Source organism: Archocentrus centrarchus, chromosome 7, assembly GCF_007364275.1.
Source record: "Archocentrus centrarchus isolate MPI-CPG fArcCen1 chromosome 7, fArcCen1, whole genome shotgun sequence".
Classification (NCBI taxonomy): Eukaryota; Metazoa; Chordata; class Actinopteri; order Cichliformes; family Cichlidae; genus Archocentrus; species Archocentrus centrarchus.
Window position 1 is genome coordinate 15,152,123 of NC_044352.1, and position 27,205 is coordinate 15,179,327.

The window sequence follows — 27,205 nt, forward strand, 5'->3', positions numbered from 1 at the left end:
TTATCTTAAACGAAACTTTATTTCACTGAATGGTCTTTGACACTTTCCTATTTCTTACATGTAGAGTGAAACTAGAACGGTTTTAAGATACATAAACACAAAGCTAGAATTACACCAACCATTGTTTATCTCCAGTCACTGCTTTTTATAGCTAATCTAAATTTTCACAACCACGTGTGTGCACTGGGTAATAAGACTGTTACAGAAGCAAATTTCAGCCATTAAGACTTGTCAGTAAAAACAAAGCAAGTAGATACCTGATATACAGACAGGCTTCGTTCCACATTCACTAACTGCATTTTCATCAAGCATAATAATAAACTGACATGATTTTTTTTTTCCCAACAGATTATTTCGATTCATTGGAGCACTGTCAGAGTAAACACTGTCAGCTATAATGTGGAATGGTGTCTTCAACTACAGTAACGTGGAATGTAGTGGTGATAACATGGTATTGTGACACTGAGTTTCTTTCCAAAAGCCATGAAATGTCCTTCCGAACCCTTTAAAGAGACTTCATCTGAGATAATCTGTTATCAGCTACTTTTAACAGCAGATTGATGGACCTGGGTAAAACCTTATCAATATTTAGCTATTTTCTTTCTTTTTTTTTTTTAAATAAATGGCTTAACTCATTGTCTCCGAGATTTCATCAAACAAGCAGATGCTGCTGTCTAAGTGAAAACAAAAATTAAGCTGCAAGAGAAAGCCAGGCACAAAAATTTTTTGGAGAAAACAACCGCTTTAAGAGGAATATTTTGCAAGCAGGGTTGATACAGTGTGGTAAGACATTTTTCAATTAACATCAATAAAGGTTACTGTAGGTTTTACATACAGATGATAGTCAATCTTGCAAAATACATGGAACCACATTTACGCACATACAATTTTCATTGTACTGAGGTCAAGCAGCACCTGAACAGTGAGTAAAACTACAATGACAATCCATACTTAGTTCAAAAAAACAAAAAGGAGCACTGCCTTTCCAAAAGCCTAATAGTGTGGAATGTCTTAAATTGAACATGACAAAATTTAAGGGGTCCCTCAGAGTTTAAACTGTGAATTTGTGAGCATGATCAAGGAGCATTACACCAAAATGTCAGTGTCACAATACAGCCTGCCTCCTTTCTGTATGAGCCCACAGCAGAATTGCAGTTAGTTGAATACAGGATTGTACATCTGAGAATTTGAACACAAAACTGTTTTTTGGGGGGAAGAGGGTTGTGAAGCAAATGGAACGCGCCTACCATCACAGTGTTTGGTGGAAATCAACTGCCAGTTTAATTACCATACAATAAAACCTGTAAATATCACGAGGAATCACAATTAAGAAAAGTAACAAAAAAAGAGAGAAAGAAAGAGGGGGATGAAAAATGCACCAACAAACTAGCAGGGACAAAGGACTTTGGAAGGACGATTAGATTTCACAGCACCCCCACCCCCCCACCCCCACCCCAGACCATACACACAATCTCTCACATCCACTCACACTCGCTACACACAAAGCTGACCAAAAAAAAAAAAAAAAAGAAGAAGCAACGTGGACTCACTAATCAACACATTTTTCCACAGAGTGACTGAATCTGCTAACGACTGAAAAAAAAAAAAAAAAATTACCCTGTCACCTGACAGTAAACAGAGGGGTAAACTAGTTGGTCAGGAGCAATTCAGGCTGCTTGTCATACAGAAGTGGGAGGGGCTGATGGAGTGGAGGGGGATGTATATAAGCTGTCTGTGTTTAAGATAAAGAGTGTAGGTGGATTAACAGTGCAATTCCATTAGTTTTCCCCTCCTTCGGTCTCTCCCTCATCTGCCGTGTTTTCTGATGTCCACAGCTGGAAACAAAGAAGACAACTGTTAGGATCATCTTGTGAAAAATATGCCCACATCAATCAGAAACAGAACAGTACAGCTTAAAACTCACAGTCAGGTTGTCCCTTAGTAGTTGCATGATCAGGGTACTGTCTTTGTAGGAATCCTCGTTCAAAGTGTCGAGTTCAGCGATGGCTTCATCAAATGCCTGAAAAACAGATTTGGTTGCTGCGATTTATAGTTAAGTAGTGACTAAATTAAATCCAGACTGCAAAGTATCTTGCACACATTTCCTGGCCATTTAATCTATGTTCCCCCCTCAATTAATCTGTTAATAACCTGCAAGACATTTTAAAGCCATACACTTAAGCCACAGTACATACCGTTTTAGCCAGGGTGCAGGCCTTGTCCGGGTTGTTTAGGATTTCATAATAGAAGACTGAGAAGTTGAGGGCCAGGCCAAGCCTAATGGGGTGTGTTGGTTGCATCTCACTCTTGCTAATGTCAAAAGCTTCCTGGTATGCCTTCTGGGAATTATCCACTGTAGCTGTGTAAGCACAAGAGACAAAAAAAAAATAAATAAGTTGTCATTAACTGAACTTCTGCAACTAGAGAGCAGAAAAATTAGATTTCCAATGATCCCAAACTGTATTATAACATTCATTAAAATGGAAAAAGTTTCTTATTCTGCATGGGGCAAACCCTGCATTAACTGTAGACCTGTCAAACTTTTCTTCCCTTTTCAGCTTATCTTTACATGGGTTTGTTATTTGGTGTAGGGCAAACCATTTGTAAATCAGTTTTGTTTGCCTGCCTTGCTAAAAAATGCAGGCAGCTGTTGCTGAAAGCAAAGTTGATGACATAAAAAAAAAAAGAATAAATAAGCAAATTACAGGCCATTTTTCAGATGAAACGCATCATGATTCTGCGCTCTTGAATTGCCACCGTCGGGGATTTCAGATTACATGCTACTGATGCACTTTTATATGAAGCTATTTTATTCACCCTTCAAAATGACACTGTGGTAAAGCACAAAGTTACAATGTCAATCCTGTTTTCACTTACTCTTCTTCTTATCCCCAGATGCAACCTCAGACAGGTATCTATAATAGTCGCCTTTCATTTTCAGATAGAACACCTTGCTTTCGGGATTAGATGCTTTTGGAATGAGAAATTTGTCCAGTAGCTCCTGAAAACAGCAGTAAACTTTTGTTCAGTATTATGATAACACAAGCACCAGCTTCACAAGAACGTAAATTGGGACTGTGAAAAATGAGAAATCCTTACAAGCACATCATTGCAGATTTCCTGCAGCTCAGCTTCTATCTTCTCCCGGTATTCACGTGCCATCTCCTGTTTTTTGTCATTGCCCTCAGTCTTCTGCTCGATGCTGGAGATTACGCGCCAGGATGAACGCCGCGCTCCTACGACATTCTTGTAGGCAACAGAGAGAAGGTTGCGCTCCTCATTTGACAGCTCAGAGTCTTGCTCCGTCACTGCCTTCATGGCTGAAGCCATATCATCGTAGCGCTCAGCCTGCTCAGCAAGCTTGGCCTTCTGTACCAGGTCGCTCTTATCCATTTTCTAGACTGGGGAAAACAAGACACAATATAAGAAAACAGATACTGTTAGTGATCATCAAAATAAAAAATAAAAAAACATTTAAAAATTAAAAACAAGGCAAGGTGTTTAGGACGCATTAGCCACACCAGTGTGGTGTGTGTTATTGTAATTCACACGAACTTCCTTTATCTTGCTTATTCTTTTAAGCAGTGAAAAAATGAATTTAATAATAATTCAGAGGATAAGCTTTGTGAACTGGGCCCTTTGGCAAGTGGGTCAACCACACTCATCCATTGCTGCGGTTAGCAGCTAGCTAAGTTAATAGCTGCCCCTGCTTCGTTCTTACCGTCCCAACCCAATTTCATCTTAAAGGGCTGAATAAAATTACTCGCACGTCTTAATGTGTCAAACCGTGTGTAATTCAGTTTGCACCGCTGTCTTCTTGGCTCGTTTGGCGTTCTTTCAACCGACACTTGCTGCACCAGCGGAAGCCTTCCCGGGTCAGGTTTTAATGCCCTCCCACAATGTTGCTAGCACCGCTAGCGGGGATAATAGATAATCTAAATTGATGGCTAGATTAGCTTAAACGCAATACTAAAGATTAGAAGCGTCCATATTTTTGTATATACTTATGAGTGATAAACTATGGTATTCGCGATAACCAAAGCAGAAAAAAAAATGAGTGAAGTTACTAACAGTTTGCTAGCGTCACCGCTAACAGTCACGGCTAGGCCAGCGAAAGCAACCGCCGCCTTTCATTTTAAAATACGCGGTTTGGGTGTTGGCAATCAACATTTGTCGCTTTATGTAGTCATTATGAAGGAGAATTTTGAACTGCAGCCTATTACTTTCGCATTGATTTCGTCCAGGGTAGCTGTAGCAGGGCCCGCCCAGGCTGCTGAGCCTGTCAGAACAAAGTGTCACGGAATCTCACGGTCCGTTAGCGAGCCAGCAGCTAATGCTAGCCTAGCCTTTCACCAAGCTAGCCGTTATGTTTCGCTTCTCAGCAGGATTCGAGCGAACACGGCAGAACAGCCTTTCTAACAACGAACTAACAATGAAAATGTGGTGTTATCGTGTCATATTCATACGTTTGAGGTTATTACACTTACGATAGCGATGACTTTTTAATCCTGCTTTTTTTTCTCTCTCTCTCTCTCTTGCTCTCTGGACGATTCAGCCTCCGTCCTCCGTCTCGCTTGGCGTATCGTTCAGGGCAGCACCACTTCCGCTACACGGCCACTTCTGTTTCCTCTTTTCTCACCGCACATCTGCCTTACGTAATGCAGCCGCTGCTCATACGGCAAAGATAAGCAGTGTAGCCAAGCGTAGTGCATTGCAACACTGCAAGCAATATATATATATATATATATATGGGGTGTCACCAGCGGGTCGGTTGACTTTGTGGTTTTGTTACTCAGACAAAATAAATATTGGCCGTCTTCACAGTTTAAACACGTTACATGTCTATACATCTGTATGATCAGATAACTGGAGATGGGTCTAAATATATATATATATATATATTCCTAGTCACGATCAAAGGTCAAGGTCAGTGTTTTTCTCAAGGACGCTTGAGCAGTTCCAAATGTTAATGAGTGCAGGTGCTGATAAACAAACTAAGGACTGACAGCACATTAATAGCAGATAAATTAAAAGTACTCCAAAAACATACTGACACCTTTTAACAACATCTTCCTGTAGAGGTCCTGTTTGAAAGTGGGGTTGCAATTTGACATCACTATATACAGCACTGTGCAAAAGTCTGAAGCATTTCTTTATGTTGCTAGTAAAATGGGAAAGGTGCAGTAGTTTACTGAAACATGTGCAAACATACGTGGAAATACAGTTTATAAAGCAAAAACAGAGTTTGTGCAATTCTAACAAACTCGAACGTCAATATTATTTTAATGATCATCTTTATTCTTCAGCACAGCCTGAAGTCTCTTAGGCAAACTTTCTTGTAACTTCTTTTAGTAGTCTTCAGGAATAGTTCTTCAGAGTTCTTTAAGGGCATTCAAAGCACTTCTTTGGATTTTGGCTGCCTTTTGTTCCATTCTCTGTTAAGATGATCCCGCACTGCTTCAGAAATGTTGAGGTCTGGGCTCCGGGGAAGTCAATGGTGACTGATGGTGTTCCACTGTGTGTGTTTTTTTTCTATCCAGGTACGCTTTTACTGCATTATCAATGTGTTTTGGATCACTGTCATGCTGAAAAGTGAAGCTGTTGCCAATCATTTTCCGGATGGTATTGCGTGGATCAAAATCTGACGGTACTTTTCTGTGCTCATAATTCAATTAATTTGAATTGTTAATTTAGCATATCCCACCCTGTTTTCATTCTTTAAGGATGGCTAATTGACAGCCACCCTTCCACTGAGGCCATTTCTCACGATGCCTTGGCAAATAGTAGATGGATCAAATGAAGGGCCAGATGTATCTTTCAGGTCTTGTGTCAGGTCTTTGCTTGATTTTTGTCCTTTTTTTTTTTAAGGACATGACTTTCAGATTTTTGGCTAATACTTCTTTGGGAATCACCTTGTTGGTGCAAAAATACCATAAGTAAAGCAACATAAGCAACATAAGTAAGAGCAAATATCAAAACTTAGTCGCATTTAAAAAACATGTTTTGAAAAAGATTTTAAAAGTGTTAGTGAGGTTCTGATGTGAAGAACCAGGCTGTTTCTGGTCTTAGGACTCCATAGGGCCGATTAGCTATATGCTTTAATTCGGACCTAAGGACAACTTGGAGAGTCTGACCTTTTCAAAGTAAGCAAAAGAGGGAACAGCATTAACTATTAAACTACATAAAAGCTCAATGTTGTACCTGTTGCTGTTGTAATTTTAAAAAAAAATCAACTGACCGGGACACATTTTTTAGTGGACAGGCATAGGACTTTAACCTCAAAAACAGCTGTTCATTCAGAAAAAGTTGCTTCTGATAAGAAACCAGCCCATTCTGTTCTTGAGGCGGTCTATATCGACTCCTGTGAGTAACTGGCTGAAAAAAAAATTAAGCTACTCAAAGTAGTTTCCTCTCTCTACTTCACTGCTGGTAAATCAGTCAGTTTTTTCAAATTAAATACCTTCAAACAGTACTAAGTTGTTCGCCCCATTAGCAGCAGTAATGCTGGTAGAATTTAACTGCAGCATGCACTGGGTTTTCTTGATGATTCGCCCATAATCGATTGTTTTCATCATCACTTTCACCACCATCAAGCTTTTAAAGCTTGTCTGTTGGACAAATATAAAGTGTTCCACTCTTAAAGATTCACCCAGACCATTAACTGTGACACAAACACAGCGTGTATTGAGTTAAAATTAGTTTCCTTTTCTTACTCAGCAGTATGCTGGCAGCTTAATAAAAGTGGATGGAAAATTTTCCTTCTCAGATGTACCCCAGATCTCAGCCTAGCAGACAGCTCTTTCTTCTCTCACCAGCCACTGAGGCACAATGATACAATTAAGGATTTTAATTTTCACGTCTGTAATGATCCCATGGATAATGTCTTCTGTAGCAAACAATGAATACATGGAAGCAAGAAAACCGGCAGTAAGTAAACTTTGGGGAGGGTTTCAAAATGATCTTAATGAAAGATATGCATGAGTCCGAGGTGACTGAGAGGATTTCTTCTTTTTGCAGAAAGCTACAGAAAGCATGTCTGACTATGGCGTCCTTCGAGACACAGATAGTGCAGTAACTCCAAAAGCAGAAGGTAAGGCTTAATAGAACAAATAAATGGTTTTCCACAACTGTTTAAAAGCTGATTATGCAACGCTTGCTGGGGTATTCTTCCACATTTTTGTGGATGCAGCTAAAGCTGAGGTTATGTAATAATGGGGCCGATCAAGTGTCCTCAGCTAAACTAGGTGTAGTGCATTTTAAGCTCCACATTCACATTGCTGAGTTAGCTGACTTACACAATAAACAAATGCATCTTTTTAAAACAATCTGCTGGTGTCATAGAGAGAAATGGATGTAGAAACTGTTAATGATGAAATAGATGAGAACAAATATGTTTGTTTTTTTAGGTATATGCAACTTAAAGAAATCATTATTTACATTAATTTGAGCAGGCAATAAATGAATAGGCAAAATTTACAGAATTTTAAAGATACAATTAATCAAAACATATCAAAGAATTGTTTAAATGTGGATTCTCAGATTTTGAAAATTTCATTTGGTATAGAAGTTTGCTTATTAGAGGCTTTGAGGATGGAATTTAACTTTAATGCTTCAGTTTATATTTGTCAAGATAGGTTCTAGATGCATTGAGGTATCCACAGAGTTGGACCTTTTGCTGGTTTTCTCTTAGTTTCTTCTTCTCTGAGCATATAAATGATTTTATTGGGGTAAAGTTTCAGTCTGGGAATGAGACAGAGTGATATAGTGAGTGTGTGTGTTGAGTTTTAGGTAATTAATGTAGGGAAGTTTGATATTTAAGGAAGTTTGAGGTTGTTAAAGTGGAGTACCTACGTGCCCTCCACATTTATTTTTTTCTTTTGCTTTATTGTTAAGATTGTGGATCCTACTTTTGTTTAGTGTTTTGAAAAGTCTATGTTCTCTATATTGAGGCATATAAATAATACCATATAAAGAAAAGTTATGTGATCCTTTCAGCTTTGCCGACGTGTCTACTGTGTGTTTGTCTGAGTGGATCAGTTTACTGCGAGGACGTATCCCCTGACATGTCAGCCGTCCCAACGCTGCCAAAGGAAACAGCGTATCTCTATGCACGTTTCAACAAAATCACCAAAATACGCAACCAAGACTTTGCAGACACAGGTAAGAAGGGGAAAAAAAAGCTTTTATAATTTTTAAAGTATTCTTCTTTTTATTGAATCCCACCCTTAAGCTTTTTCTTCCATTGTTTTTATTTTCAGCTACATTAAGAAGAATTGACTTATCTGGGAATCTCATTGCTGAGATAGAAGACGGAGCTTTCTCAAAACTTCCCAATCTTGAGGAGCTCACACTTGCAGAAAACAGACTGACCAAACTTCCCATGCTGCCACCTAAGCTAGTAGCTTTTAATGCCAATTTCAACAAGCTTAAAACCCAGGGTGTAAAGGCAAATGCTTTTAAAGTAAGTTGGCAAGTGAATGCATCATCTTGTGTTAAAACACTGCAGAAATTATCATTATGTGTTAAATAGTGGTCCCGTGTTGTTGCAGAAACTCACAAGACTGGCGTACCTTTACCTCGGAAACAATGAATTGACAGCCGTGCCCCATCTTCCGGAGTCTCTTCATGTTGTTCATTTGCATGTAAGTTCATCTCTAATTTATTTAGAAAAAAAAAAGAGCTTTGGAGAGGAAATGAAATTTTTCCTGTCTGGAAGTTGTAGCCAACATTGTGCTCTCGAATTGGTCTCCTGCAGAACAACAAGATCTCAACAATAACAGATGAGACATTCTGCAAAGGAAACACCAGCCACTATATCAGGGCCAGTATGTATGAGGTGAGACTGGATGGGAACCCCCTGAAGCTGTCACAGCACCCTAACAGCTTCATCTGTCTGCAGTCTCTCCCTGTTGGCTGGTACAAGTGAAATATGAGAGAAAGTGAGGCATACTTCAAGGGTTCTAGAGCCCGACCAATCTAGGATTTTTAAGACCCATACTGATATATGGAGATTTAAAAATCTGAAATATCGGATGATTTTTTTTTTTTTCTTTCAGGCATAGAAAAACAAACAGCTTTCCCTAGCACTTAGTGTAGTTATTCAGTCTTACTTGGTAATATAACAAAGTTGCAGATTTACACTCTGCCCGACTCTGCTTGGATCAGCTGGTTGTCACGTTCCAAACGTGCTGCCAACAGGGAAGTTGCATTGTGCCCTTGGCGGACAAGCTATGTATGCAACATCATTGCGTTGTAACATGCTTGAGGGGTGTTTCTCCCATCTCTTCTTTACTTTTTATATTTTCGTTTATTGGCTGATAAATGAAAATTACTTATCAATATGGATATATTGGCAAATAGCTAATATTGGCCGATAATATTGGGGCTCTAGTCAGTTCTGTGTAAAGTTAAGGATTAAGATGCACAGGTAGTGCACAGAAAAATAATAAATAATGAGAAAGAAAGCTCTCAAGCAACATTTTTATACAGATAAATATACTGTATAGTTGAATACTTTCATAATAGAAATCATCTTTTACAACATCAACAAGAAGAAACAGTGTTTAGTTAACAGCAATATCTGCCTGTATATAGCACATCTCTGCAAAAATAAAAATAAGATTTTGTCATTTTAGTTACTTTATGGCAAAGATGGCTTTCCTAACAGGTGCTCTGTGATGTTTTTATATATGAACAATGTGATCTTGGTATGGTTTTGAACAAAGCCTTTGTTGTGATTATTTCCAGCCTTCTGAAACTATTTCTCCTACCAGCTGCATTATACTGCAGTGCTGCAAATGTTTCTTCAACTGGAGACTATATAAATAATAAAACCTGCATGTTGGAAGTCATTTCTCCATCAGCTTTTCACTCTTGATTCTTCAGTAATGTTCATAATTGCATGGGTGTCCCGTGGTGTCTTTAGATGACGTGTCAAGTCCTCATTTAATCCAGTCACCATCATTCACTTGGCTGCAGGCTCATTGAGAACTATCAATCCATCTTCTATCTTCCGCTGGTACTCTCGTTCTGATTGTTTCCTTCTGTAGACATCATCTGGAAGGAAGAGAGATTCAAACGACTGAAATGTGGCTCCGGTAAAACCTGTGCAGACAAAGCATTCTGGATTCTTGACACCAATATCTTACTGAAAATGTGCCATCTATTAGTTTATGTGACATGGTAAAACATACACAGGTTTGTGCTACTATTTAACAGTAGGTGTACCTGGAAGTGGTCAGTGTGAAAGTGAGCAAGCACGCACAGCAGATATTTTGACGTGACCAAGAAGGAAAAAATACACGTGTAACCAAATAATATTAATACTGACTGCATACCACTCAGGTGAGGCAGTTCCAGGGTTCTGGATAGAAATCAACCATCATCAGCAAAATCTGTTCCCCCGTGTGTGTGTGTGTGTGTTTTTCCTGCTACTGCAAGTCAAAATGTCTGTTTTTATTATCCTGCAGAATTTCTAAGCAATCTGGGCAGTATCATGGGATTCTGCAGCTACAACAGATGTAATATAATAACAGAGTGACTGCCAAGCTGAGGAATGGCACAAGGAATTGAAGTCAGTTCTCTGTAGAGGAAAACGCTTCTTTTGTCCCCAAACGGCCTCTGAAGATTACAGGATAAAATGTGCAGGGTTTTTTTTTTTCCCCTCCCCAAACACAAGAGGATTTGAGCCATTTTAGTTCTCCTAACAGCACATCTGGAATAGTGAGAAATGGGTTTAGTAAGAGCAAAAACACACTAGGGTCCTTTTTCTTTTCAGTCTCTGAGTGACCCACTCATTCCGGCTTTAGCAACGTGACAGAGACAGTTGACTGTCCCTGCATGCATGTGTGCACTAGATGGTCCGAAATAAGCTGGAAACAGTTCCTACATAACTTTTCTAACTAAACTAGGTCACTCTCTGTGGACAAACCTAATACCATCTTACAAATTAAACGTTAGCAAAAAAAAAAAAAAAAAAAAAATGGTTTGCAGTGCATGAATTTACACCGGTAAATCATAATGTCCTTACAATCACCCAGATATTTACTGTCAACATCCATGTTTTGTTGGTGTCAACAATTCAGCAACTTGTGCGTCAACATTTTCTCAGTTTTTGAGTGGTGTTTCTGACCTGCTTTTTCAACTTGAGTGGGTGTTCATGTGAATTTTTGTTTTTCTAACAGTTCTGACACCGCATGATAACTCCCTGAAGACTTCAAAGTACCCATAACGTTGATTCTGTTACATGCAGCGTTTTCAGCGGGAGAAATGTTTCATTTCACTCATCCAAGTGACTTCTTCAGTCTTTAATGTTCAGTCTATCCAGGTGAATAAAATAAACTTTCTGGGATTTCCTGGGTTTATTCATCATGCATCAAGACACTCCTTCAAAATACATTTGCTAGTTAAGTACTGTACTCAAGTAATTAACTCGAGCTACTTTTACTTTATTTGGTTTTTTTTATTTTTTAAAAACCCATCACCTATAAAAATGTTCCCTACATTTCAAACGGCCATATATAGGACTAAATTTATTTGATGGATGGTTATTTGTTACTCAAAGATCAGGTGTCACAGAGGAAGGTTGCAAAACGGTTGCAGGGCTATACAGAGACAACCATTCACACCTATGGTCAATTCAGAATCACCAGTTAATTTAACCCCGTGCATGCCTTTGGACTGAGGGAGGAAGCCGGAGTACCTGGAGAGAACCCATACAGACATGGGGAACCTGCATGCAAACTGTGTGTTAGCTAGTCAACAGAATGGTGACCTGTCCAGGGCGTGCCCCGCCTTTTGCCTTGCAGTTGCAACCTTTAATTGGATAAGCAGAAGAATATGAATGGATAGACTAATGGATGGATTTTGACCCTAATGTAATCACTGGTAGAAGATGAGCCTGGTATCAAAGTGTAGGCCAGATGCAATAATTTGTTTTAACCCACCATCTAGCCGACATGGGGAACAAACTCTTTAAAGTCTGTTCAAAAAGCACTTTTTACATTTTTCTTCTCTGAATTATCAGAAAACAGATAAAACATCCAGAGTGCAGATGTGTGTTTCGGTTATTCTAAGTCAAAGACATTAAACAGGTGCATTTTTTTCTAATAAATCTATGCTATATCCCATAATACTGATGCTCAAACTTAGTGATATATTAAAAAAAAAAAAAAAAGTGTGTTTGTCTTTAGATTGTGACACTTAGCAGTTACTGCAAAACTGATTTTGCTGCTTTAACAGATTCAACTCTTCTGGGAAGGCTTTCCACAAGGTTTAGGAGTGTATTTGTGAGGTCAGACACTGATGCTGGATGAGAAGGCCTGGCTCGCAGTCTCTGCTCCAATTCATCCCAAAGGTGTTCTATCGGATTGAGGTCAAGACTCTGTCAAGTCAAGTTCTGTGATTAAAGTGATTAAAACACCTGAATTCAGTGATTTGGATAGGTGGGTGAATGAGTGAATACTTTTGGCAAAAACCCAACAAGTGTATCTATTGCCTCATACTCTCTGATGAGAGGGTGCAGGACGGGAAAGTTGGAAGACGCGTCTGGAAAGTCGACAAAGACGTTGGTACACGTCGAGTATCACATCTTTCTTCACTGTCATACCTACATGCACCTACAGTCCCTACTGACACACTGTAGGTACCCACAGTGTGTCAGCTCACTGTAAACTCGTGGTAAACACACAGCATGGAAACATAGTGTTGCAACAAAAGATCGCAGCATCTGAAGTAGTTTGCCAGGCCGGTAGCTAGTACCCAAATTTAGACGGTAGAAAGACAAGCACATTGGCGACTTTTATTTGTCCTTTACGACAGCTAACGGGGCTAGCCTAACTTACTGAAAACTAGCTAACTTCCCTTTTGAACAGATACTCAATTTGTCAGACTGGCTGAGCGAGTCTATGGCTTACACTTACAGAAAGTCTCTCGTCCTATCCTCACGTTGATCATGATCCACTCCATGATTCCTCCGATGCAGAAGAAGATAGGAAGGAACCTGTACGCTCCGAGGCGACGTTTCCCCGGGACAATGTTCAACAAATCTTTTATGGTTTTACTCCTGTGAAACATCCTGACTAACGGGCAGACACAAGCTGTGTCCCAACAAACACTTCCACAGAGCCCTGGAAAAACTCGGAAGGTGAGATATTAAGGAATAACGCATACATATACCGACAACACGTCCTTTGCAACAACGGACGTGCTAGGTGGAGTGCGTTCGTTTTGTAAACCGACTTAAAGCAAATGGGCTGAACACTCTAGGGCCTATATACTAACTAAATGGCAGCTCCAGGATTTTATAGAAAACGAACGCGCCCAAGAAGAGTCGTAACATCCGGGTGGCATTAGTGTTTATATTATTTTTAAAAATGTTTTTGATATTTTGATCCTTTTTGCATAACATGACAGAAAAAATACATGTGTGTAATTTAAAAATGTTTTATTGTTTTCATGGCTTGTTACGCATTCCCTGAAACTTTTTGCCTAAATCGAAGGACCTCTGATTCATAACGGAGTAAAAATTACTTATTTTTCATGGTTGATAGTAAATCTGTATAAATAATGGACAGAAATCAGTCTTTTATTTACAGCAAAGAAAAGATGTTGGCAGTGACACCTCTACAAAAATTACAAGGCCTTCTGGAGATGATCAACATGGAAGTGTATTGTTTTTTGGTCTTTTGGTCCTAAACTCTGCCAGACATTGAGAATGAATGCTTAGATTCAAGCATTCAACTTGTTAACGCCAATATCTAATCAGCCAATCATATGGCAGTAACTGGGTGCATTTAGGCATGTCAAGACAACCTGCAGAAATTCAAACAGAGCATCAGAATGGGGAAGAAAGGTGATTTAAGTGACTTTGAATGCGGCATGGTTGAAAACATGGATCTAACCTGCCTTTTATCAATGGTTCAAAATATTGGTGGTGGTGTAATAGTGTGGTGTTTCTTTGGACCCCTTAGTAACACCTGAGAATCGTTGATACTAAAGGGATTGTTTTTATCAACATCTCAGAGTACTGTTGCTGACCATGGCCCTTCCTTTGTGATCACAGTGTATCTTCTGATGGCTGCTTTCAGCAGGATAACACACCATGACACAAAGCTCCAATCTGGTTGGTTGAACATGACAATGGGTTCACTGTAAAAAGAGAGCAGAAGTTTTTGGCAAAACATCACCTACAGGATCACAGATAACTCAGTGCTGGCAGTGAAATCAAAGCCCTTTATTTTCTTCTTTTAATTTAGTGTATAGGCTACACATTTTTACAGTTCAACCAATCCTATTCCATCTGGAATTGGGATGGGATTATTATTATTACTACTACAGTATCACTTGTAATTTATTCAGTGATCAATTACATTTGCTAAAAGCATTAACACCGTACCACTTTTTTTTTTTTTTTTTACCATTTGTGCTGCTGTACATACTGATATATATTTTTTCATACTTTTGTTCTTATCTTTTTAATAGTTGAGCTTTATTTTGTTTTTAAATTTATTTTTGCTGTTTTTACTGCCTCTGATTCTATTCAGTGTTTCTGTTTCCATTCTTATTGCACTGAGCCTGTAAAAGAGGCAAGAATTTTCCTTGGGATTAATTAAGTTCTTGTCTTATATTCATAGTCATTTAGTTTTCTGTCAAAGCCACAGAGAGGCAGTGGAGATGGTATAGCCCAAAAAATTTAACATGAACCTAAACTTGGGTTTATGATTATGTCTCCTTATATTTTGGACCTGAAACATGTGCATTAGACTGGTAAGAAGACCTTGTTTTTCACATCAGCAGTGTCTTCAATACTGAAGTTCAACAAATAGTCTACAAACAGGTCAATGAATCAAAATCAGAGGTTTAAGTTAATGGTTCTTACAGCGATTTGAAAATCTCCACATTACTTTCCTCTGGGAATTATAAACTAAACAACAACAAAAAAAAAAATGCAATGAAACCAAGATGTTTTGTTTTTAGAATTCATTCTACCTAATGTATGTGTATATATATAAAAACATTAAATTATTCAGATTAATCATTGTGCTTCACAGATAACTGCTTGACCTTATACACAACTACAAAGGGCCTTAAACAACTGACAGAATACATCAGTTAAAATGAAAAGTTACGCAAATTTAATGAAATGATGATGGGTTTATTTTGGCTGTGATGGCTGAGTGATAACAGTATGGCATATTGTAAAGAGCGCACAGCAGATACATACAGTAATACATATACAAAAACACTCAGACACATGCAACAACTACAAGGGGCTTCATAAATAGTACCATACAGGGGGCTAGACCTAAGAGACTAATTTCAAGATCTACTAGAAACTCACCAGAAAGCTACTGAGCTAAATAAGTTATTATAAAAGTATACTCCTGACATCTGACAAAAAAAATATTTTGTGATGTGTCTGGAGTCAATATTAATTTTAAATTGTGACCACATTACCTTCTACAAGTATTTTTTTTTCTACAAATTGTGGCTGAAATTCATATTAATGCATTTTACTGTTAAGGTACTAGTACTCAGTGTAGGCAGAGTTTCAAATCATACCTTCTTTATGACCACATTTTTACAGACTTTTTAGCCAGTTATTCCTATAAGAACCATTTACCTACATTGTAGTATAATAGGGATAATACAATGTCCCTAAATGTATAAACTTCAGTGTTGGGTTTGTAGGCCTTAGAGTATAATAAGCACATGTAGCGGTAGCACAAATAAAGTTGTGTCCAAACAGGTGAATAAATCAGATTTCACATCTTCATCATTTTTTGCTTTCTGGAAAAATTACTAAAACTCTGCTCAATATTTTTGTTTTTTTGAAATCATCATTTGCATAACCTAAAAAGATAAATCCAGCAGTAGTGTCACCCACAACAACTGTGCTGCGTAACTCAGTCTTCAACTTTGTGAGCAGGCCTGCAGAAAGTCCAGTGATGCTCCACTGTGTTCTCATTGGCCCGCTCACTCATGTGATGCACACGTGTGTTCCGAATGGTGAAGCCTTGTTTCATTATGTAGTCCATGAGGTGAACCCTTAGGGACACCTCTTGGTGATAGTCACATGGTCCAAAGGTGAATGACACCTGGCAGTCTCTGGTGTCCATCATGTGTTTGTTCCACTTGGTGAAGTTGTTCGAAATACCTTCTAGTAGGGCGTGAACCTTAGTAGTTATGGTTAGCTGTGTGATAATAACAGCAACTGGGTTTGAGTACTTCGACAGTTTCCGAGTGCTGGAGAGCTCCACGACCTGCTCAAAGATGTCGGGAGGATACAGCGGCTTTGGATCGTTAAGGCACTGGATCAAAGGTTCGATCTGGTAGAAGTCTGCCTCTTTCCTCAGGAGGTCTGTCTCTGTGAAGTCCACAGGAAGGGTAAGCTCAGATGTCCGCAGGAAGTTCAGAATGTACCGGAAAAGAGTTCCATCCCGATCGATGAAATAATTCCCTTGGGAATCGCGAGTTGTTGGGAAATCTCCACGGAACATGGCTCCCAGCATGGAGTCTGGATAGCGCTGCAGGGTGGATAAACTGGTGGTGTACAGGTGGCCTCCCACGTTCAAGGTAACAGGAGTAGTCATCTTGAAGAAAAGGACAATTTGTAAAGTTCATGTTACTGCAGTCTAAAACAAAACAAAACAAACAAAAAACAGCCTTACATGCATTCATGCAGCTTGTGGTAAAACATATTGCATCAGTGGGTGCAATAGAAGTCAATGCAACTAAAGCCCACCATTGTAAAGAAAAAAGAAAACATTAAAAAAAATTGGCAAAAAAGCCTCAGCGTTCTAACTTTCATTAGGGCAGAATTTGTTGCCTTGTATTAGACTAAATTAGTTTAATCTAAACTGGCAACAGAGTGAGTTTATCATGAGATTCAGACACATGACATTTCCTAGCTGTCTCTTACCCTATGGCCCCAGTCTCCATTATCCATTTGTAGAAGAATACCTGCTCGGTCAGAACCAAAATAGAGAGGGAACAGATGAGGATCGTCTCACTTTAATTTCACCTGTGAAAACAGTGATATTAACGTGAGTTTTAACAAAACTTCATATACAGAAGAAAATGGACATGGTCATGTAAGCTGAGTTAAATCATGTTTTTTAGTACAGACTGAAGCACCTCTGTGCATGCTTTAATTTATATGAGTAAGAGTAAATACACAGACTGTGCTCAAGATTTTAGTTATGTTATTTTTTTAGTGTGACTTTACCCTCTTACTGTGAAGTCAGCAGCCTTGGATGTTAGTAGATGTTGGGACTCTTATGATAGGGTTTATTAAATTTGCATTTATGAACGGATGGAGCTGAAGCTCTGAACTGTAATCCCGAAGCCAACATAGTGAAGCGCTTTGTGTGCTCAGAAAAACTAACAAAAAACTGCTAAACTCCATCTGCAGATGAAGAACTTTTTCTGTCTGGATTTTCTTTAGTTTAAAGAAAATAATTTCAAGAGTCTGCTTAAACACCAGCTGACAGGCTTTCATTTTAGCCTCCACAGTTACCCAAGATCCCTTTTATGTACCTCACTAATCTGGTCACTCTGTTTTGGGAATGAAGTTATGAAGTGAAGTTATTCCTTTTTAGATATTTCTCAACAGCACTTGGCAAAATAACACAGTAATCCAGGTGTAACCAATCAGGGTCAGTCATAACAGAAAGGGGAACATGAAGACTTTTTCCAAAACTGCAATGTCCTCTGAGAATCATGAAAGTAGTGTGATCATACATATCAGCCCATGACAATGATGCTGTCATAATACAGGGATTCGGTGATCCTCAATACACTTGTAAACAGTAAATGAACGTCTTCTTATATAGTGCTTTTCTGCTCTATTTAAGCACTCAAAGCTCTTTATACAACATGCCTCATTTACCCCCATTTCATACAAGCACTTTTTTCTAAGTGCTATATAGTGTTATTATTAGTAGTATTGTTATTATTATTATTAAGGTTAATCTTGTTTGTTGTTTTTTATATATATATATATATATATATATATATATATATATATATATATATATATATATATATATATTCTTAATAGTGTAAATTATTATATTTATATTTATTATAACTGCGGCTGCTGTTACACCCAAATTTCCCCTCTGTGGGACAATAAAGGCTGTTTCTTCTTCTTTCTATCTAACATTCAAACTCCCATGAATACATCGGAGATCAGCTTGGGGTTCAAGTATCTTGCCCAAGGACACTCTGGCATGCAGACTGGAACAGCCAGGGATCGCAACACCAACCTTCCAATTAGTAGATGACCTGCTCTACCTCCTGAGCTACAGCCACCCCAACACTGGAGGACAGTCTTTGACAATATATCATAATATTTGCTTACACAAAAACCAGTACATTTGCACTGGTGTGATGGTAGGGACAGGGTGAAATGGAGGATGATGATCCCTTGTGGTGACCCCTAAAAGGAGCAGCCAATGGTGGTTTAATTGTATGTATTTTTACTTATATATATACAGACAGTTCATTTTAATAAACTGCCCAATTAAATAATGAGCGTCTATTATCCACTTTCCCCACCTCTGTGCCACAGGGTGTCATAAAGTTTAGACAGTCTGTATATTTCTGTACACTGAAAAAAAAATCATCAAAAGAAGGCAATACAGTATACTGGTACATCCAAAATTTTGTCACGTACATAATTAAGAGTAAAAGGAAGTAAATTCCATTGCTAAAATTTGGTTTTGTGATCTGATAGCCCATCTACAGGCAAATAAGTGGCACAGTCTTACCATCATTTTTCATTTACTCTTGAGAATAATCAGTATTCACGTCTGAGGTCCAACCTCATTTTGTATGGTACTATTATGAGGCAGGTTGCAGAGCAGCTGCTTCCCAGTTTAGATACAAACTTGTTATCTCACGTGTGAAAGTCGGGACTAAAGAGCAGAAATCACAATTGCGCTCAACTTGAAACTGAAACCTGGCGCCGAAAAACACCGTATGTAAACCTTTCAACACAAACATGTTTAATTGACATTATTTCACTGAGCCGTATAGCAGCACATCACACTGAGCTACTGTTTCTACTGGATGCTAACGAAGCCAGCTAACCAGTGTTTCATTTACAGCCAGTATTCAAAGTCGATGGTGCTTTTGCTGCATTCGCTGCCAGCTGGCTCACAAGCTGCTACAACAAGCACCGAAGTGCATTTTAAAGTTCAGTGGCGTAAATAAACTGCAAATCCCGTTTGGATGCACTGAGCTGTGTAGCGTGAAACACAATGCAAGCACCGCATGGGAAATGTTTAACATATAGCCTGCTAATCTAGCTAATTGCTAATTTCTAGCTAGCAAGCTAACGCAGCTAGCATCCCTTTAGCTGTTCCTACTACTAAGGTTAACACCGGGGTTTTAACTGAACAGTGAGTGAAATAGGAGCTAAAACCAAGTCTTACCAGTTCTCTTTCGTGTGTACTTGTGGGGGGGGGTTTGTTGTTGTTGTTTTGTTTTGTTTTTTTAGTTTGGTTTGGATTTTCTTTTGTCCAGCAGCAGTAGTCTGCGGTTGGTGTTTAACGGTGAAGCCTGATAGTCATTGATGTTTGCCGCTGGTCGCATCGGGCAGCTGTGCTCGGCTCCGGGCTGCAGCAAAACTGCGCATACAAGGAGGATCAAGGAGGAGGGAGGTCCTGCTGCAACTGCAGGCACCTCTCAGTGAATCACACTCACAGATAAACGCATGGGCGTTTTATTATCGTCATGCAGCTTGTGTTACAACAGAAATGTGATTCATTTGTATTGAAGAAATGCAGAAAGCCTTCAGTAATTCTCTACTGTCTTAATATACATTTTTGAAGTGTCTGCATCTTTTCTACATAAGCATGGCAATGAGGTGCACTTGTAGCATTAAAATAAAAAGAAATGATGAAAAGTCTTTAGCTCAGGAGGCTTTCTTTGTGCCGCTCCTGGCATTTTGCTGCAAGATGATGAACTCCAGAATGAGTTTGGCTGTCCGAGAAGGCCTCTCCATCGCCACAGAGTGGCCACAGTTCTCCAGCAGGTCCACTCTGCTTCCAGGCAACATCTCTGCAATCACAGTCGCTCCAGACACATCCACCACCTGGACAAATACAGAACCATTGTTATTATGTCTATGAGGTTTCTCTGCACTAGAAAAACCTGAGCCACCACCTTCAATTTACAGTGTGTGTGTGTAGCCTACAGGAATATGTATCTTCACATTAGTTTAGAAGCAAAAGCTGCTGTGTAATTGTGTACTTATAGAGGATTTGCTGAGTCACTGTATTTGTGTAATATCAACCATATTTACCTGGTCTTGTTTCCCCCATATTACTTGTAAAGGTGCGGTTATCAAATGCAAGTGCTCCTGTAAGGCGTATCTTGATTTCTCACCTACAATCTCCATAAAAACTAAAGAAAAGGAAAATTTAGTGGAGTGACATGACCCCCCCCCCCCCCCCCCCAAAAAAAAGTATACTGCTGCTGTATGGAAAATACTAAGATATTTCACAACAAAGTGAACTAACCTTCTTGGTAAAATGTGTTGTGTGGCTCTCGGACATCTACCAGGCCTTGAAGAATCTAACCAGGGAAAAAGCAGCTTTAAAACATCCAAACTTTGAATAGGAGAGTAATACAGTAAGATGAATGCTATTTTGTTTTTGTCATTTTTATAGTCTACATGACAATTGCAAATTGTTATATAAAAGTGTTTAAAAAAAATATTTCAAGTGAGGGCCTGACCTGCTGAGGAATTTTAAAGCGAACATGGGAACACAGTTTGAACATGTCCTCCATCTCCTCAGGTGTAGTGGGGATCAGCGGGATGTTCAGGGTGTAATTGCTGTGCTCCAGGTCCTGCAGATGATTGTCAAATTTGGTCTCACATGGATGCCGTATTCCTGCAAAAAAAAAAAAAAAAAAAAAGTGCTCCGTTATTTAAAAAAAAAAAATTATGTGAAATGTCAGAAACAGTGAGTGATTTTGGACATGAAATTAATTTATACTGTATAAATCTGTTTGCTGTTAAAGAGGTACTATTAAATCTCCAGAGACCCTTAGTTCTCATACATTTTGGCTTTTCTACACCTTAAACTTCATTAACATGCTGCTCCTGCTCAATAACGTGTGACTGTGTTATGTCATAAAATGAACCCATTGTCCGCACATGAGGACATACTTAAAAAAGCAAACACACACAAAAAACCCTCTCTGTAAAGAGGAAGCTTAGATTTTATATTGACTGACCCCAAATAGTTAGGAGAAATTAAAAATCTATCCTAAGTCTATTCTAAACCTATCCTAGGTCTCAGGAGGTTCATACTGATTTAAGCTGAGGGATTTGGTCAGCCTTTTACATTCTGATGTGTAAAATCACAACAATTTAACATTAAATTGAAACAATTAAAAATCTAAAATCACCAAGTGTAAATTTATTAAGGCTGACATTATTTGGTAAAAAATGAAATCCATGTAAAACAATATGAAACTTTACAGGACATAGAATGTAATGTTATGTAGTATTGAGCTAGACCTTTCATCCCTTGTCAATGGACCAGGGCACCACTGCGCTAAATAAATTAACCGGCTACTTTTTAAAGATTAATTTAACAGATTTAATTGCTCAAGGTAAACAAGTAACAGTTCTTAATTTAGCTTAAGTTTTTTATAAGCATGTTTGTGACTAATCTTTTAATAGTATTAAAGTGTGAAAAAAGGAGTGCTGTTATAGATTTTAGATGAGGATTTTGTTTGTTAATGAAGTGAGTATAGAGCTTTTAAAGCATAGTATGTTATTACGTTTCCCCTATTCTGAACAAAATGAGGTAAACAGTAACCCACTGCTTGTAAAATGTTTGGATTGTCAGGGCACTGCTCTTCTGATGGATCTAAATATAAAGCACAGATTTGCTAACACATTGCAACGTCATCATTTCCCTGAAACTTTGAAGAGCTACCTCAAAAGACATGTGAGTGCCTGTTTAAAGTTAAAAATATTCACTCTTTTCTGCATCCAGCCTCTCTTTGGACAAAGCACAAAAAGCTCATTGATGGTGGTTTACACAGAGGAACACACACAGATGTGTTTCCACGACTTCAGAGGACAGGGAATTGATTTTAATTTCCCAAAGAATTACCCCAAACCTAAGCACTCATTACCTAAACAAGTCTTCATTCTAAAATGTAGTTTTTATCACCATATTAGAACTGAGTCTCCACAGTGTGACCTTGTCAACAGACTGATGCCATCACATTAGACAAGTGGGGACACACCCACACACACACGCACACACCCACACACACAGACTGACCGTCTGGACAAATGAGAGTCATGCTGCAGATTTCTGAGGGATAGCAGGCTGCGTAAACCCCGGCCACGTTTCCCCCCATGCCGGTTCCAACCAGATGGAACTGTTTCCTGTTTAAGTGGATGGTTTCCACAAACTGAGAAGAATGAAAGACAAAAACAGATTTTCAGTTGAATGATTTCAGTACCTGACAAATGGACCAACAGATTTAAAAGCTATCTCTTCTGTGCACCTGATGGATCCTTCTGACCTGCCCCTGAATGGAATAATCATCTGTGTTAGTTCGTGTTGTCCCCTCATGGCCAGGCATGTCCACACACACAATATGCAGATGTTTTGGCAGATACTGGAGCAGCAGAAGACAAAAAGGAATGCTTAATTTAATTAATATGTTAAATACATGGAATCCAAGAAAGGCTTTTCCAAGAAGAATATAATATAAGAAGCAAAGTATTTTTTAAGATCATCTCCAATTAAAGTTTAAATTGAAATAAATTCCAAATGTAAATGGGAGAACCCTTTCTCTTGGATCATGTGACTGATAGGCTATAACCTGATTGGATCGATGTCTGACTGAAAGCTCATATTTAGCATTTCTTTGAAAAAAATGTATTAGTTACATTTAATAAGCTGAGTATTAGCCCCATGAGCTCACAGGAAGCAAAGTGTAATGTTTAGTGTTACCCAAACCTTGACAACAGTGAGCCATGTATCTTTGTGAGCGGAGAAGCCGTGCAGCATTAAGATGGAAGGTCTCATCCCAGGCTTTCCTCTGTAGGAGTAACAGAAGCGATAACCACCACAGTCCGCATAGCGCACCTGCAGGCCCAAAGTCCTCCTCCAGTACCTGAAGACAAGCATGGTACTATATCTGAGCTAGTGAGACTCAGCTACACTGAAATTCAAATTTGGGCTTTCTTCAAGTTATTGAAATGTGTTAAAGGATTCATGTTGAGGCAGATTCTTCTTCTTGAGCTTTATAATTAAAAGTGACTTGTTTTTTCTTACATTATATGAACACAAAAACATTAATTTATTTTTAAACATTTACAACTCCCTGTGTATAGTTATTAGTTACTGTACTGTAACTAAGACATAATAAATACAATTAAATCAAGTATGATGGGGGAGAAATGTTTTTAATAAATGAAGCTAATCGTTAGAGCATGTTTCTGAATTAGAAGCCACAAAGTGCACAGTACACAATATGCATATACACCACTTTGTTAGGTACACCTGTATAACTGCTCATTAACACAAATATATAATCAGCTTATCACATGGCAACCTGCTGAAGTGAAGCCTCAGAATGGAGATAAAAAGATGATTTATCAGAGATTTTAGTGGATGCAGGATGCTTGCTGGTGTCAGACTGGCTGGTCTGAATATTTCAGAAACTGCTGGTCTATTTGTATTTTCCTACACAACCATCTCTAGGGTTTTCAGAGAATGGCCCATAAACAGAAAATATCCAGTGAGCGGCAGAAAATGCCTTGTTGATGTCAGAGGTCAGAGAAGAATGGTCAGATTGCTTTGAACTGATAGGAAGGCAACAGTAACTCAAATAACCATTCATTACAACCAATGTGTGCAGAAGAGCGTCTCTGAGCACACAACATGTCAAACCTTGAGGCAGATTGGCTACATCAGCATAAGACCACACCAGGTGCCATTCCTGTCAGCTATGAACAGGAAACTGAGGCCGCAATTCACACAGGCTCACCAAACTTGGACAATTAAAAAAAATGTTGCCTGGTTTGATGAGTCTCAATTTCTGCTTAAATGCCACAGCTTATCTGAGTATTTTTGCTGACCATATCCATCACAGTGCACCTCTCTTCTGATGGCTGCTTCCAGCAGGATAACGCACCCTGTCACCAAACTCCAATCAAGCTCCAGTGCTTTCTTGAACGCGAAAATAAGCTCACTGTACTCAAATGGCCTCCACAGTCACCATATCTCAATCCAATAGCAATATTTTGGTCTGTGGGGTTTTGGGAGATGCGTATCATCGTCAGCAACTGTGATGCTATCATGTCAATATGGACCAAAAACTCTGAGGAATGTTTCCAGCACCTTGTTGAATCTATATTATGAAGAACTGAAGCAGTTCTGAAAACAAAAGTGGCACCTGGTACTAGCTAGGTGTACCTAATAAAGTGGCCGGTAGTGAATATTAGATTCAATCAGATAGAAGCACTATTAATGTGACTATTATGACCATGATAAGAAAACTTAACCTGGTTTAAGAAGTCATTCATACACAAACCACAATGTTTTTCTTAAGAAAACTAAAAAAAAAGTACTTATTTACTATTTAACAGATTGGGCTTTGTTAACATTTTAACAGGCTATACAGAATGTCCTGCACTGTTCAAATTAGAAAGCATGCGTTTGTGGGTGTCATTTTAGGGGGACTGGGAATCAAACAAGACTGTTCAAAGTTTTTCTTTATTACACGGAAAAGGGGCTCTTTGCAGTCAGTAAAGATGGGAGGAAAAATGACCGTGACCTAAACTGTTCAGGACAGATTCAAAAAATGAGAACCTTTAAGCAGACCTGCAGCCTTCAAACGTTCTCTTAAAGCCATGCAGCTTTACCTGAAATTCTACTGGACACCAAACATATCAGTTTGAACTTTGGGTAGAAACAAACTGCAATTCTTTAAAATTAAGGAGTATTGGGTTTCTGTTAAAATAACGGAAATGCTAACTATGAATATATATACAGTAAAGTAAGACAGAATAAGATTATTTGTCCAACCTTTAAGTTACTTACTAAATTAAACAAAAACATATTAAAATATGTTAAAGTATATTATATAAATTGAAGTACAGCTCAAGAAAGCTATCTACATTACCAGTAATACACTTTAATGAGTGCAGCGGGCCACAGAAGGAAGGAAGCCAGAAAGGCCAGGATGGGAATAGCCAGTGTTCCTCCGGCAATAATAAACAGGTTAACCACATCCAGATCAGCTGCCATGGCTCAACTACAAATACATGAACACAAACTCACACATTGCTCTTCTGGGCAGAGGAACTGTTATAATCCACACAAATTCAGTATTTAATTAAGATTAAAATAAAAGATGTAGCATGTGTAACATGCATCTTTTTAAAAATGCAAAAACTTACTTTTGAGATGATTCTCCCCTCCTTGTTTCTTCTGTCTCAGGCGAGAACATGTGACTGCGGGTTCAGCTGTGCTTTTCTTAAATAGTTTTGCAGCATGCAGGCTTTACAACATATATTCTCAGCTACTTTTATGTGCAGAAAGTATAAATGGCCAACTGATATTTCTGAAATGAAAAGCGCCTGTTGTGGAGTCAGTTATTTGTTTCAGATTATGTCTGCTCTGGATAAACTCATTGATTGTTTCACATCAGTGGGGTAAAAATGGGCCACCCCACCATTGGGTCAATCATTTAAAGTGAACACACAGGCTGAGCTTTGCTTTGCTACAGATTTAACAGGTTATTCTTGCAGATGTGTTTTAGGATCAGAGTTGCAGGAACAATGACCTGGGGAGACACAGCCACCTGCAGAGACATCCGCAGAGACATGATTATACATGTAAAGGCTCATAAAAAAGGAGCACAATCAGGTTACGGAAGTAAATGTGTGATTTATTTTCTTTCCGTGAGGGTAATTTCATGACCAGTCAAGATACAAAATGTTAAATACATCAAAAACCACATATGTACTGTACAGATGTAACTCCTCTGACCGATTACCGTAGTCTTTGGGGTCATTTTCCAGGCAGAAATGCCAAATCTTTGATGAATTCAGGTTTAAAATTGTACAATAATAATAATAATAATAATTTGCGGTGCATTTTGGTTTTACATTGCTGTAAAATAATTTTGGTCCTTTGTTGGACAAAACAAGATATGATGAGGAGAAGCTGATGTTTAAAATAGTGTGATTTTTCACATAATTCAGATTTGTTTTTTTTAGAGCCAACAATTGACAAAAATGAAAATGATTATTTCATAGAGCACAATCTTACAGAGTGCTCTGTTTTTATCCTGAATTGTTCACATATTAAAGTGTTTTACATTGTGGCAAATGTGGCAAATTATGGCTTTTCTTACCCCCCATTCCAAGAAAGATTGAAGTTCTGAATTAGACTGTAAACATTAAAAAAAGGAAAATTTTAGTGAGTTTGACAGACCTGTCACACTTCCTTCTGGGAATCCCAGAAATAAAAATGCATTTCCTTAAAAGGTACCTAATTTGGTTACTTAAAATGTGGTGGTGAGAAAGCCCACTGACTGACTTTGAGAACCCTCAGCGGCAGTCACCGGATTGGATGTGTTTTCTACTGACACAGTCTGAGAGTAAATGCTCAGTAAAGTCAGCTTTCACACACATCCACATCAATTTACAAGTTCAAGCTTAGGGCCAAAACTTACCACTGGGTGTCATTATAGAGGCAGCTTGTTTCCTGCAGTAAGTGGTAAAGATTCAAGGCATTTTTGCACAAGACCACTGGGTGTCCTAAGGACTTTACTGTATAATGTCATCACTTCCCGTTCAGTGTGTAGAGAAGCTTTTAGGGATTTGGATACAGACTTCTTTTCACCAGCGTCACAGACACTTTATTTTTTCTGTACATACTGCCTGCTTGTGGTGATGTTGACTCACCGGATGTCTCCCAGTGTTGTGTAAACTGAAATGATTGTTACTTTTTACAGAGGTCTAGATCAGTATTTTTGTAGATGCTGGTACATTTATCTAATGCATACGGATATGTCAAAAATATGAGTAAAAATATGTACATGAATAGTAAGTTAACACCCTTAAAATTTACATTATGTCTAATCCCATTAAAGCTAATTTTTCTTCTATAACTAAATTTTCCAGATATTTTCAGCTAGATTTAATCTGCTT

General features: G+C 38.5%; 5 protein-coding genes across 6 annotated transcripts; 1 reads left to right on the forward strand and 4 right to left on the reverse strand.

The window, feature by feature from the left end:
- Nucleotides 1-1,464: 1,464 nt before the first annotated feature.
- On the reverse strand, nt 1,465-4,644 carry LOC115782574 (14-3-3 protein beta/alpha-A-like). Its single transcript, XM_030732811.1, has 6 exons — nt 4,488-4,644; nt 3,100-3,401; nt 2,878-3,001; nt 2,196-2,359; nt 1,925-2,020; nt 1,465-1,835 (listed from the first exon to the last, which is right to left on the reverse strand). The coding sequence occupies exons 2-6, from the start codon at nt 3,391-3,393 to the stop codon at nt 1,779-1,781; spliced, it is 735 nt and encodes a 244-aa protein (XP_030588671.1). The 5' UTR covers nt 3,394-3,401; nt 4,488-4,644; the 3' UTR covers nt 1,465-1,778.
- Nucleotides 4,645-6,717: 2,073 nt separating this feature from the next.
- On the forward strand, nt 6,718-9,473 carry ognb (osteoglycin, paralog b). Its single transcript, XM_030733582.1, has 6 exons — nt 6,718-6,927; nt 7,018-7,090; nt 7,996-8,160; nt 8,259-8,461; nt 8,550-8,642; nt 8,756-9,473. Exons 1-6 carry the CDS (start codon nt 6,829-6,831, stop codon nt 8,924-8,926), a joined length of 804 nt encoding a protein of 267 aa, XP_030589442.1. The 5' UTR covers nt 6,718-6,828; the 3' UTR covers nt 8,927-9,473.
- uqcc5 (ubiquinol-cytochrome c reductase complex assembly factor 5) lies at nt 9,469-13,265 on the reverse strand. Its single transcript, XM_030733583.1, has 2 exons — nt 12,921-13,265; nt 9,469-10,056 (listed from the first exon to the last, which is right to left on the reverse strand). The coding sequence occupies exons 1-2, from the start codon at nt 13,072-13,074 to the stop codon at nt 9,965-9,967; spliced, it is 246 nt and encodes an 81-aa protein (XP_030589443.1). The 5' UTR covers nt 13,075-13,265; the 3' UTR covers nt 9,469-9,964.
- A 1,868-nt stretch (nt 13,266-15,133) lies between these two features.
- On the reverse strand, nt 15,134-19,680 carry kctd6b (potassium channel tetramerization domain containing 6b). Its single transcript, XM_030733542.1, has 3 exons — nt 19,440-19,680; nt 16,922-17,023; nt 15,134-16,592 (listed from the first exon to the last, which is right to left on the reverse strand). Exons 2-3 carry the CDS (start codon nt 16,946-16,948, stop codon nt 15,906-15,908), a joined length of 714 nt encoding a protein of 237 aa, XP_030589402.1. The 5' UTR covers nt 16,949-17,023; nt 19,440-19,680; the 3' UTR covers nt 15,134-15,905.
- A 71-nt stretch (nt 19,681-19,751) lies between these two features.
- abhd6b (abhydrolase domain containing 6, acylglycerol lipase b) lies at nt 19,752-25,649 on the reverse strand. 2 transcript variants are annotated; one of them, XM_030733539.1, is made up of 9 exons: nt 25,448-25,649; nt 25,171-25,302; nt 23,001-23,157; nt 22,543-22,656; nt 22,314-22,446; nt 20,746-20,903; nt 20,529-20,583; nt 20,312-20,412; nt 19,752-20,101 (listed from the first exon to the last, which is right to left on the reverse strand). In XM_030733539.1, the coding sequence occupies exons 2-9, from the start codon at nt 25,293-25,295 to the stop codon at nt 19,922-19,924; spliced, it is 1,023 nt and encodes a 340-aa protein (XP_030589399.1). In that variant the 5' UTR covers nt 25,296-25,302; nt 25,448-25,649; the 3' UTR covers nt 19,752-19,921. The 2 variants fall into 2 exon arrangements, with proteins under 2 accessions (XP_030589399.1, XP_030589400.1); XM_030733540.1 differs by lacking the exon at nt 22,543-22,656.
- Between the last annotated feature and the right edge of the window lie 1,556 nt (nt 25,650-27,205).

Coding starts and splice junctions, on each gene's coding strand:
- LOC115782574 (XM_030732811.1), bottom strand. CDS start 3,393: ATGGATAAGAGCGACCTGGTACAGAAGGCCAAGCTTGCTGAGCAGGCT. Junction 3,002..3,099: donor AAATCTGCAATGATGTGCTT/GTAAGGATTTCT, acceptor TGCTGTTTTCAG/GAGCTACTGGACAAATTTCT. Junction 1,836..1,924: donor TACTAAGGGACAACCTGACT/GTGAGTTTTAAG, acceptor CTTTGTTTCCAG/CTGTGGACATCAGAAAACAC.
- ognb (XM_030733582.1), top strand. CDS start 6,829: ATGATACAATTAAGGATTTTAATTTTCACGTCTGTAATGATCCCATGG. Junction 7,091..7,995: donor AGTAACTCCAAAAGCAGAAG/GTAAGGCTTAAT, acceptor TGATCCTTTCAG/CTTTGCCGACGTGTCTACTG. Junction 8,643..8,755: donor TTCATGTTGTTCATTTGCAT/GTAAGTTCATCT, acceptor GGTCTCCTGCAG/AACAACAAGATCTCAACAAT.
- uqcc5 (XM_030733583.1), bottom strand. CDS start 13,074: ATGTTTCACAGGAGTAAAACCATAAAAGATTTGTTGAACATTGTCCCG. Junction 10,057..12,920: donor GATAGGACGAGAGACTTTCT/GTAAGTGTAAGC, acceptor TCTTCCTTCCAG/ATGATGTCTACAGAAGGAAA.
- kctd6b (XM_030733542.1), bottom strand. CDS start 16,948: ATGGATAATGGAGACTGGGGCCATAGG. Junction 16,593..16,921: donor ATGGAGACTGGGGCCATAGG/GTAAGAGACAGC, acceptor CTTTTCTTCAAG/ATGACTACTCCTGTTACCTT.
- abhd6b (XM_030733539.1), bottom strand. CDS start 25,295: ATGGCAGCTGATCTGGATGTGGTTAACCTGTTTATTATTGCCGGAGGA. Junction 22,657..23,000: donor CATGGCTCACTGTTGTCAAG/GTTTGGGTAACA, acceptor CTGCTGCTCCAG/TATCTGCCAAAACATCTGCA. Junction 20,584..20,745: donor GCTTTAAAATTCCTCAGCAG/GTCAGGCCCTCA, acceptor TTCCCTGGTTAG/ATTCTTCAAGGCCTGGTAGA.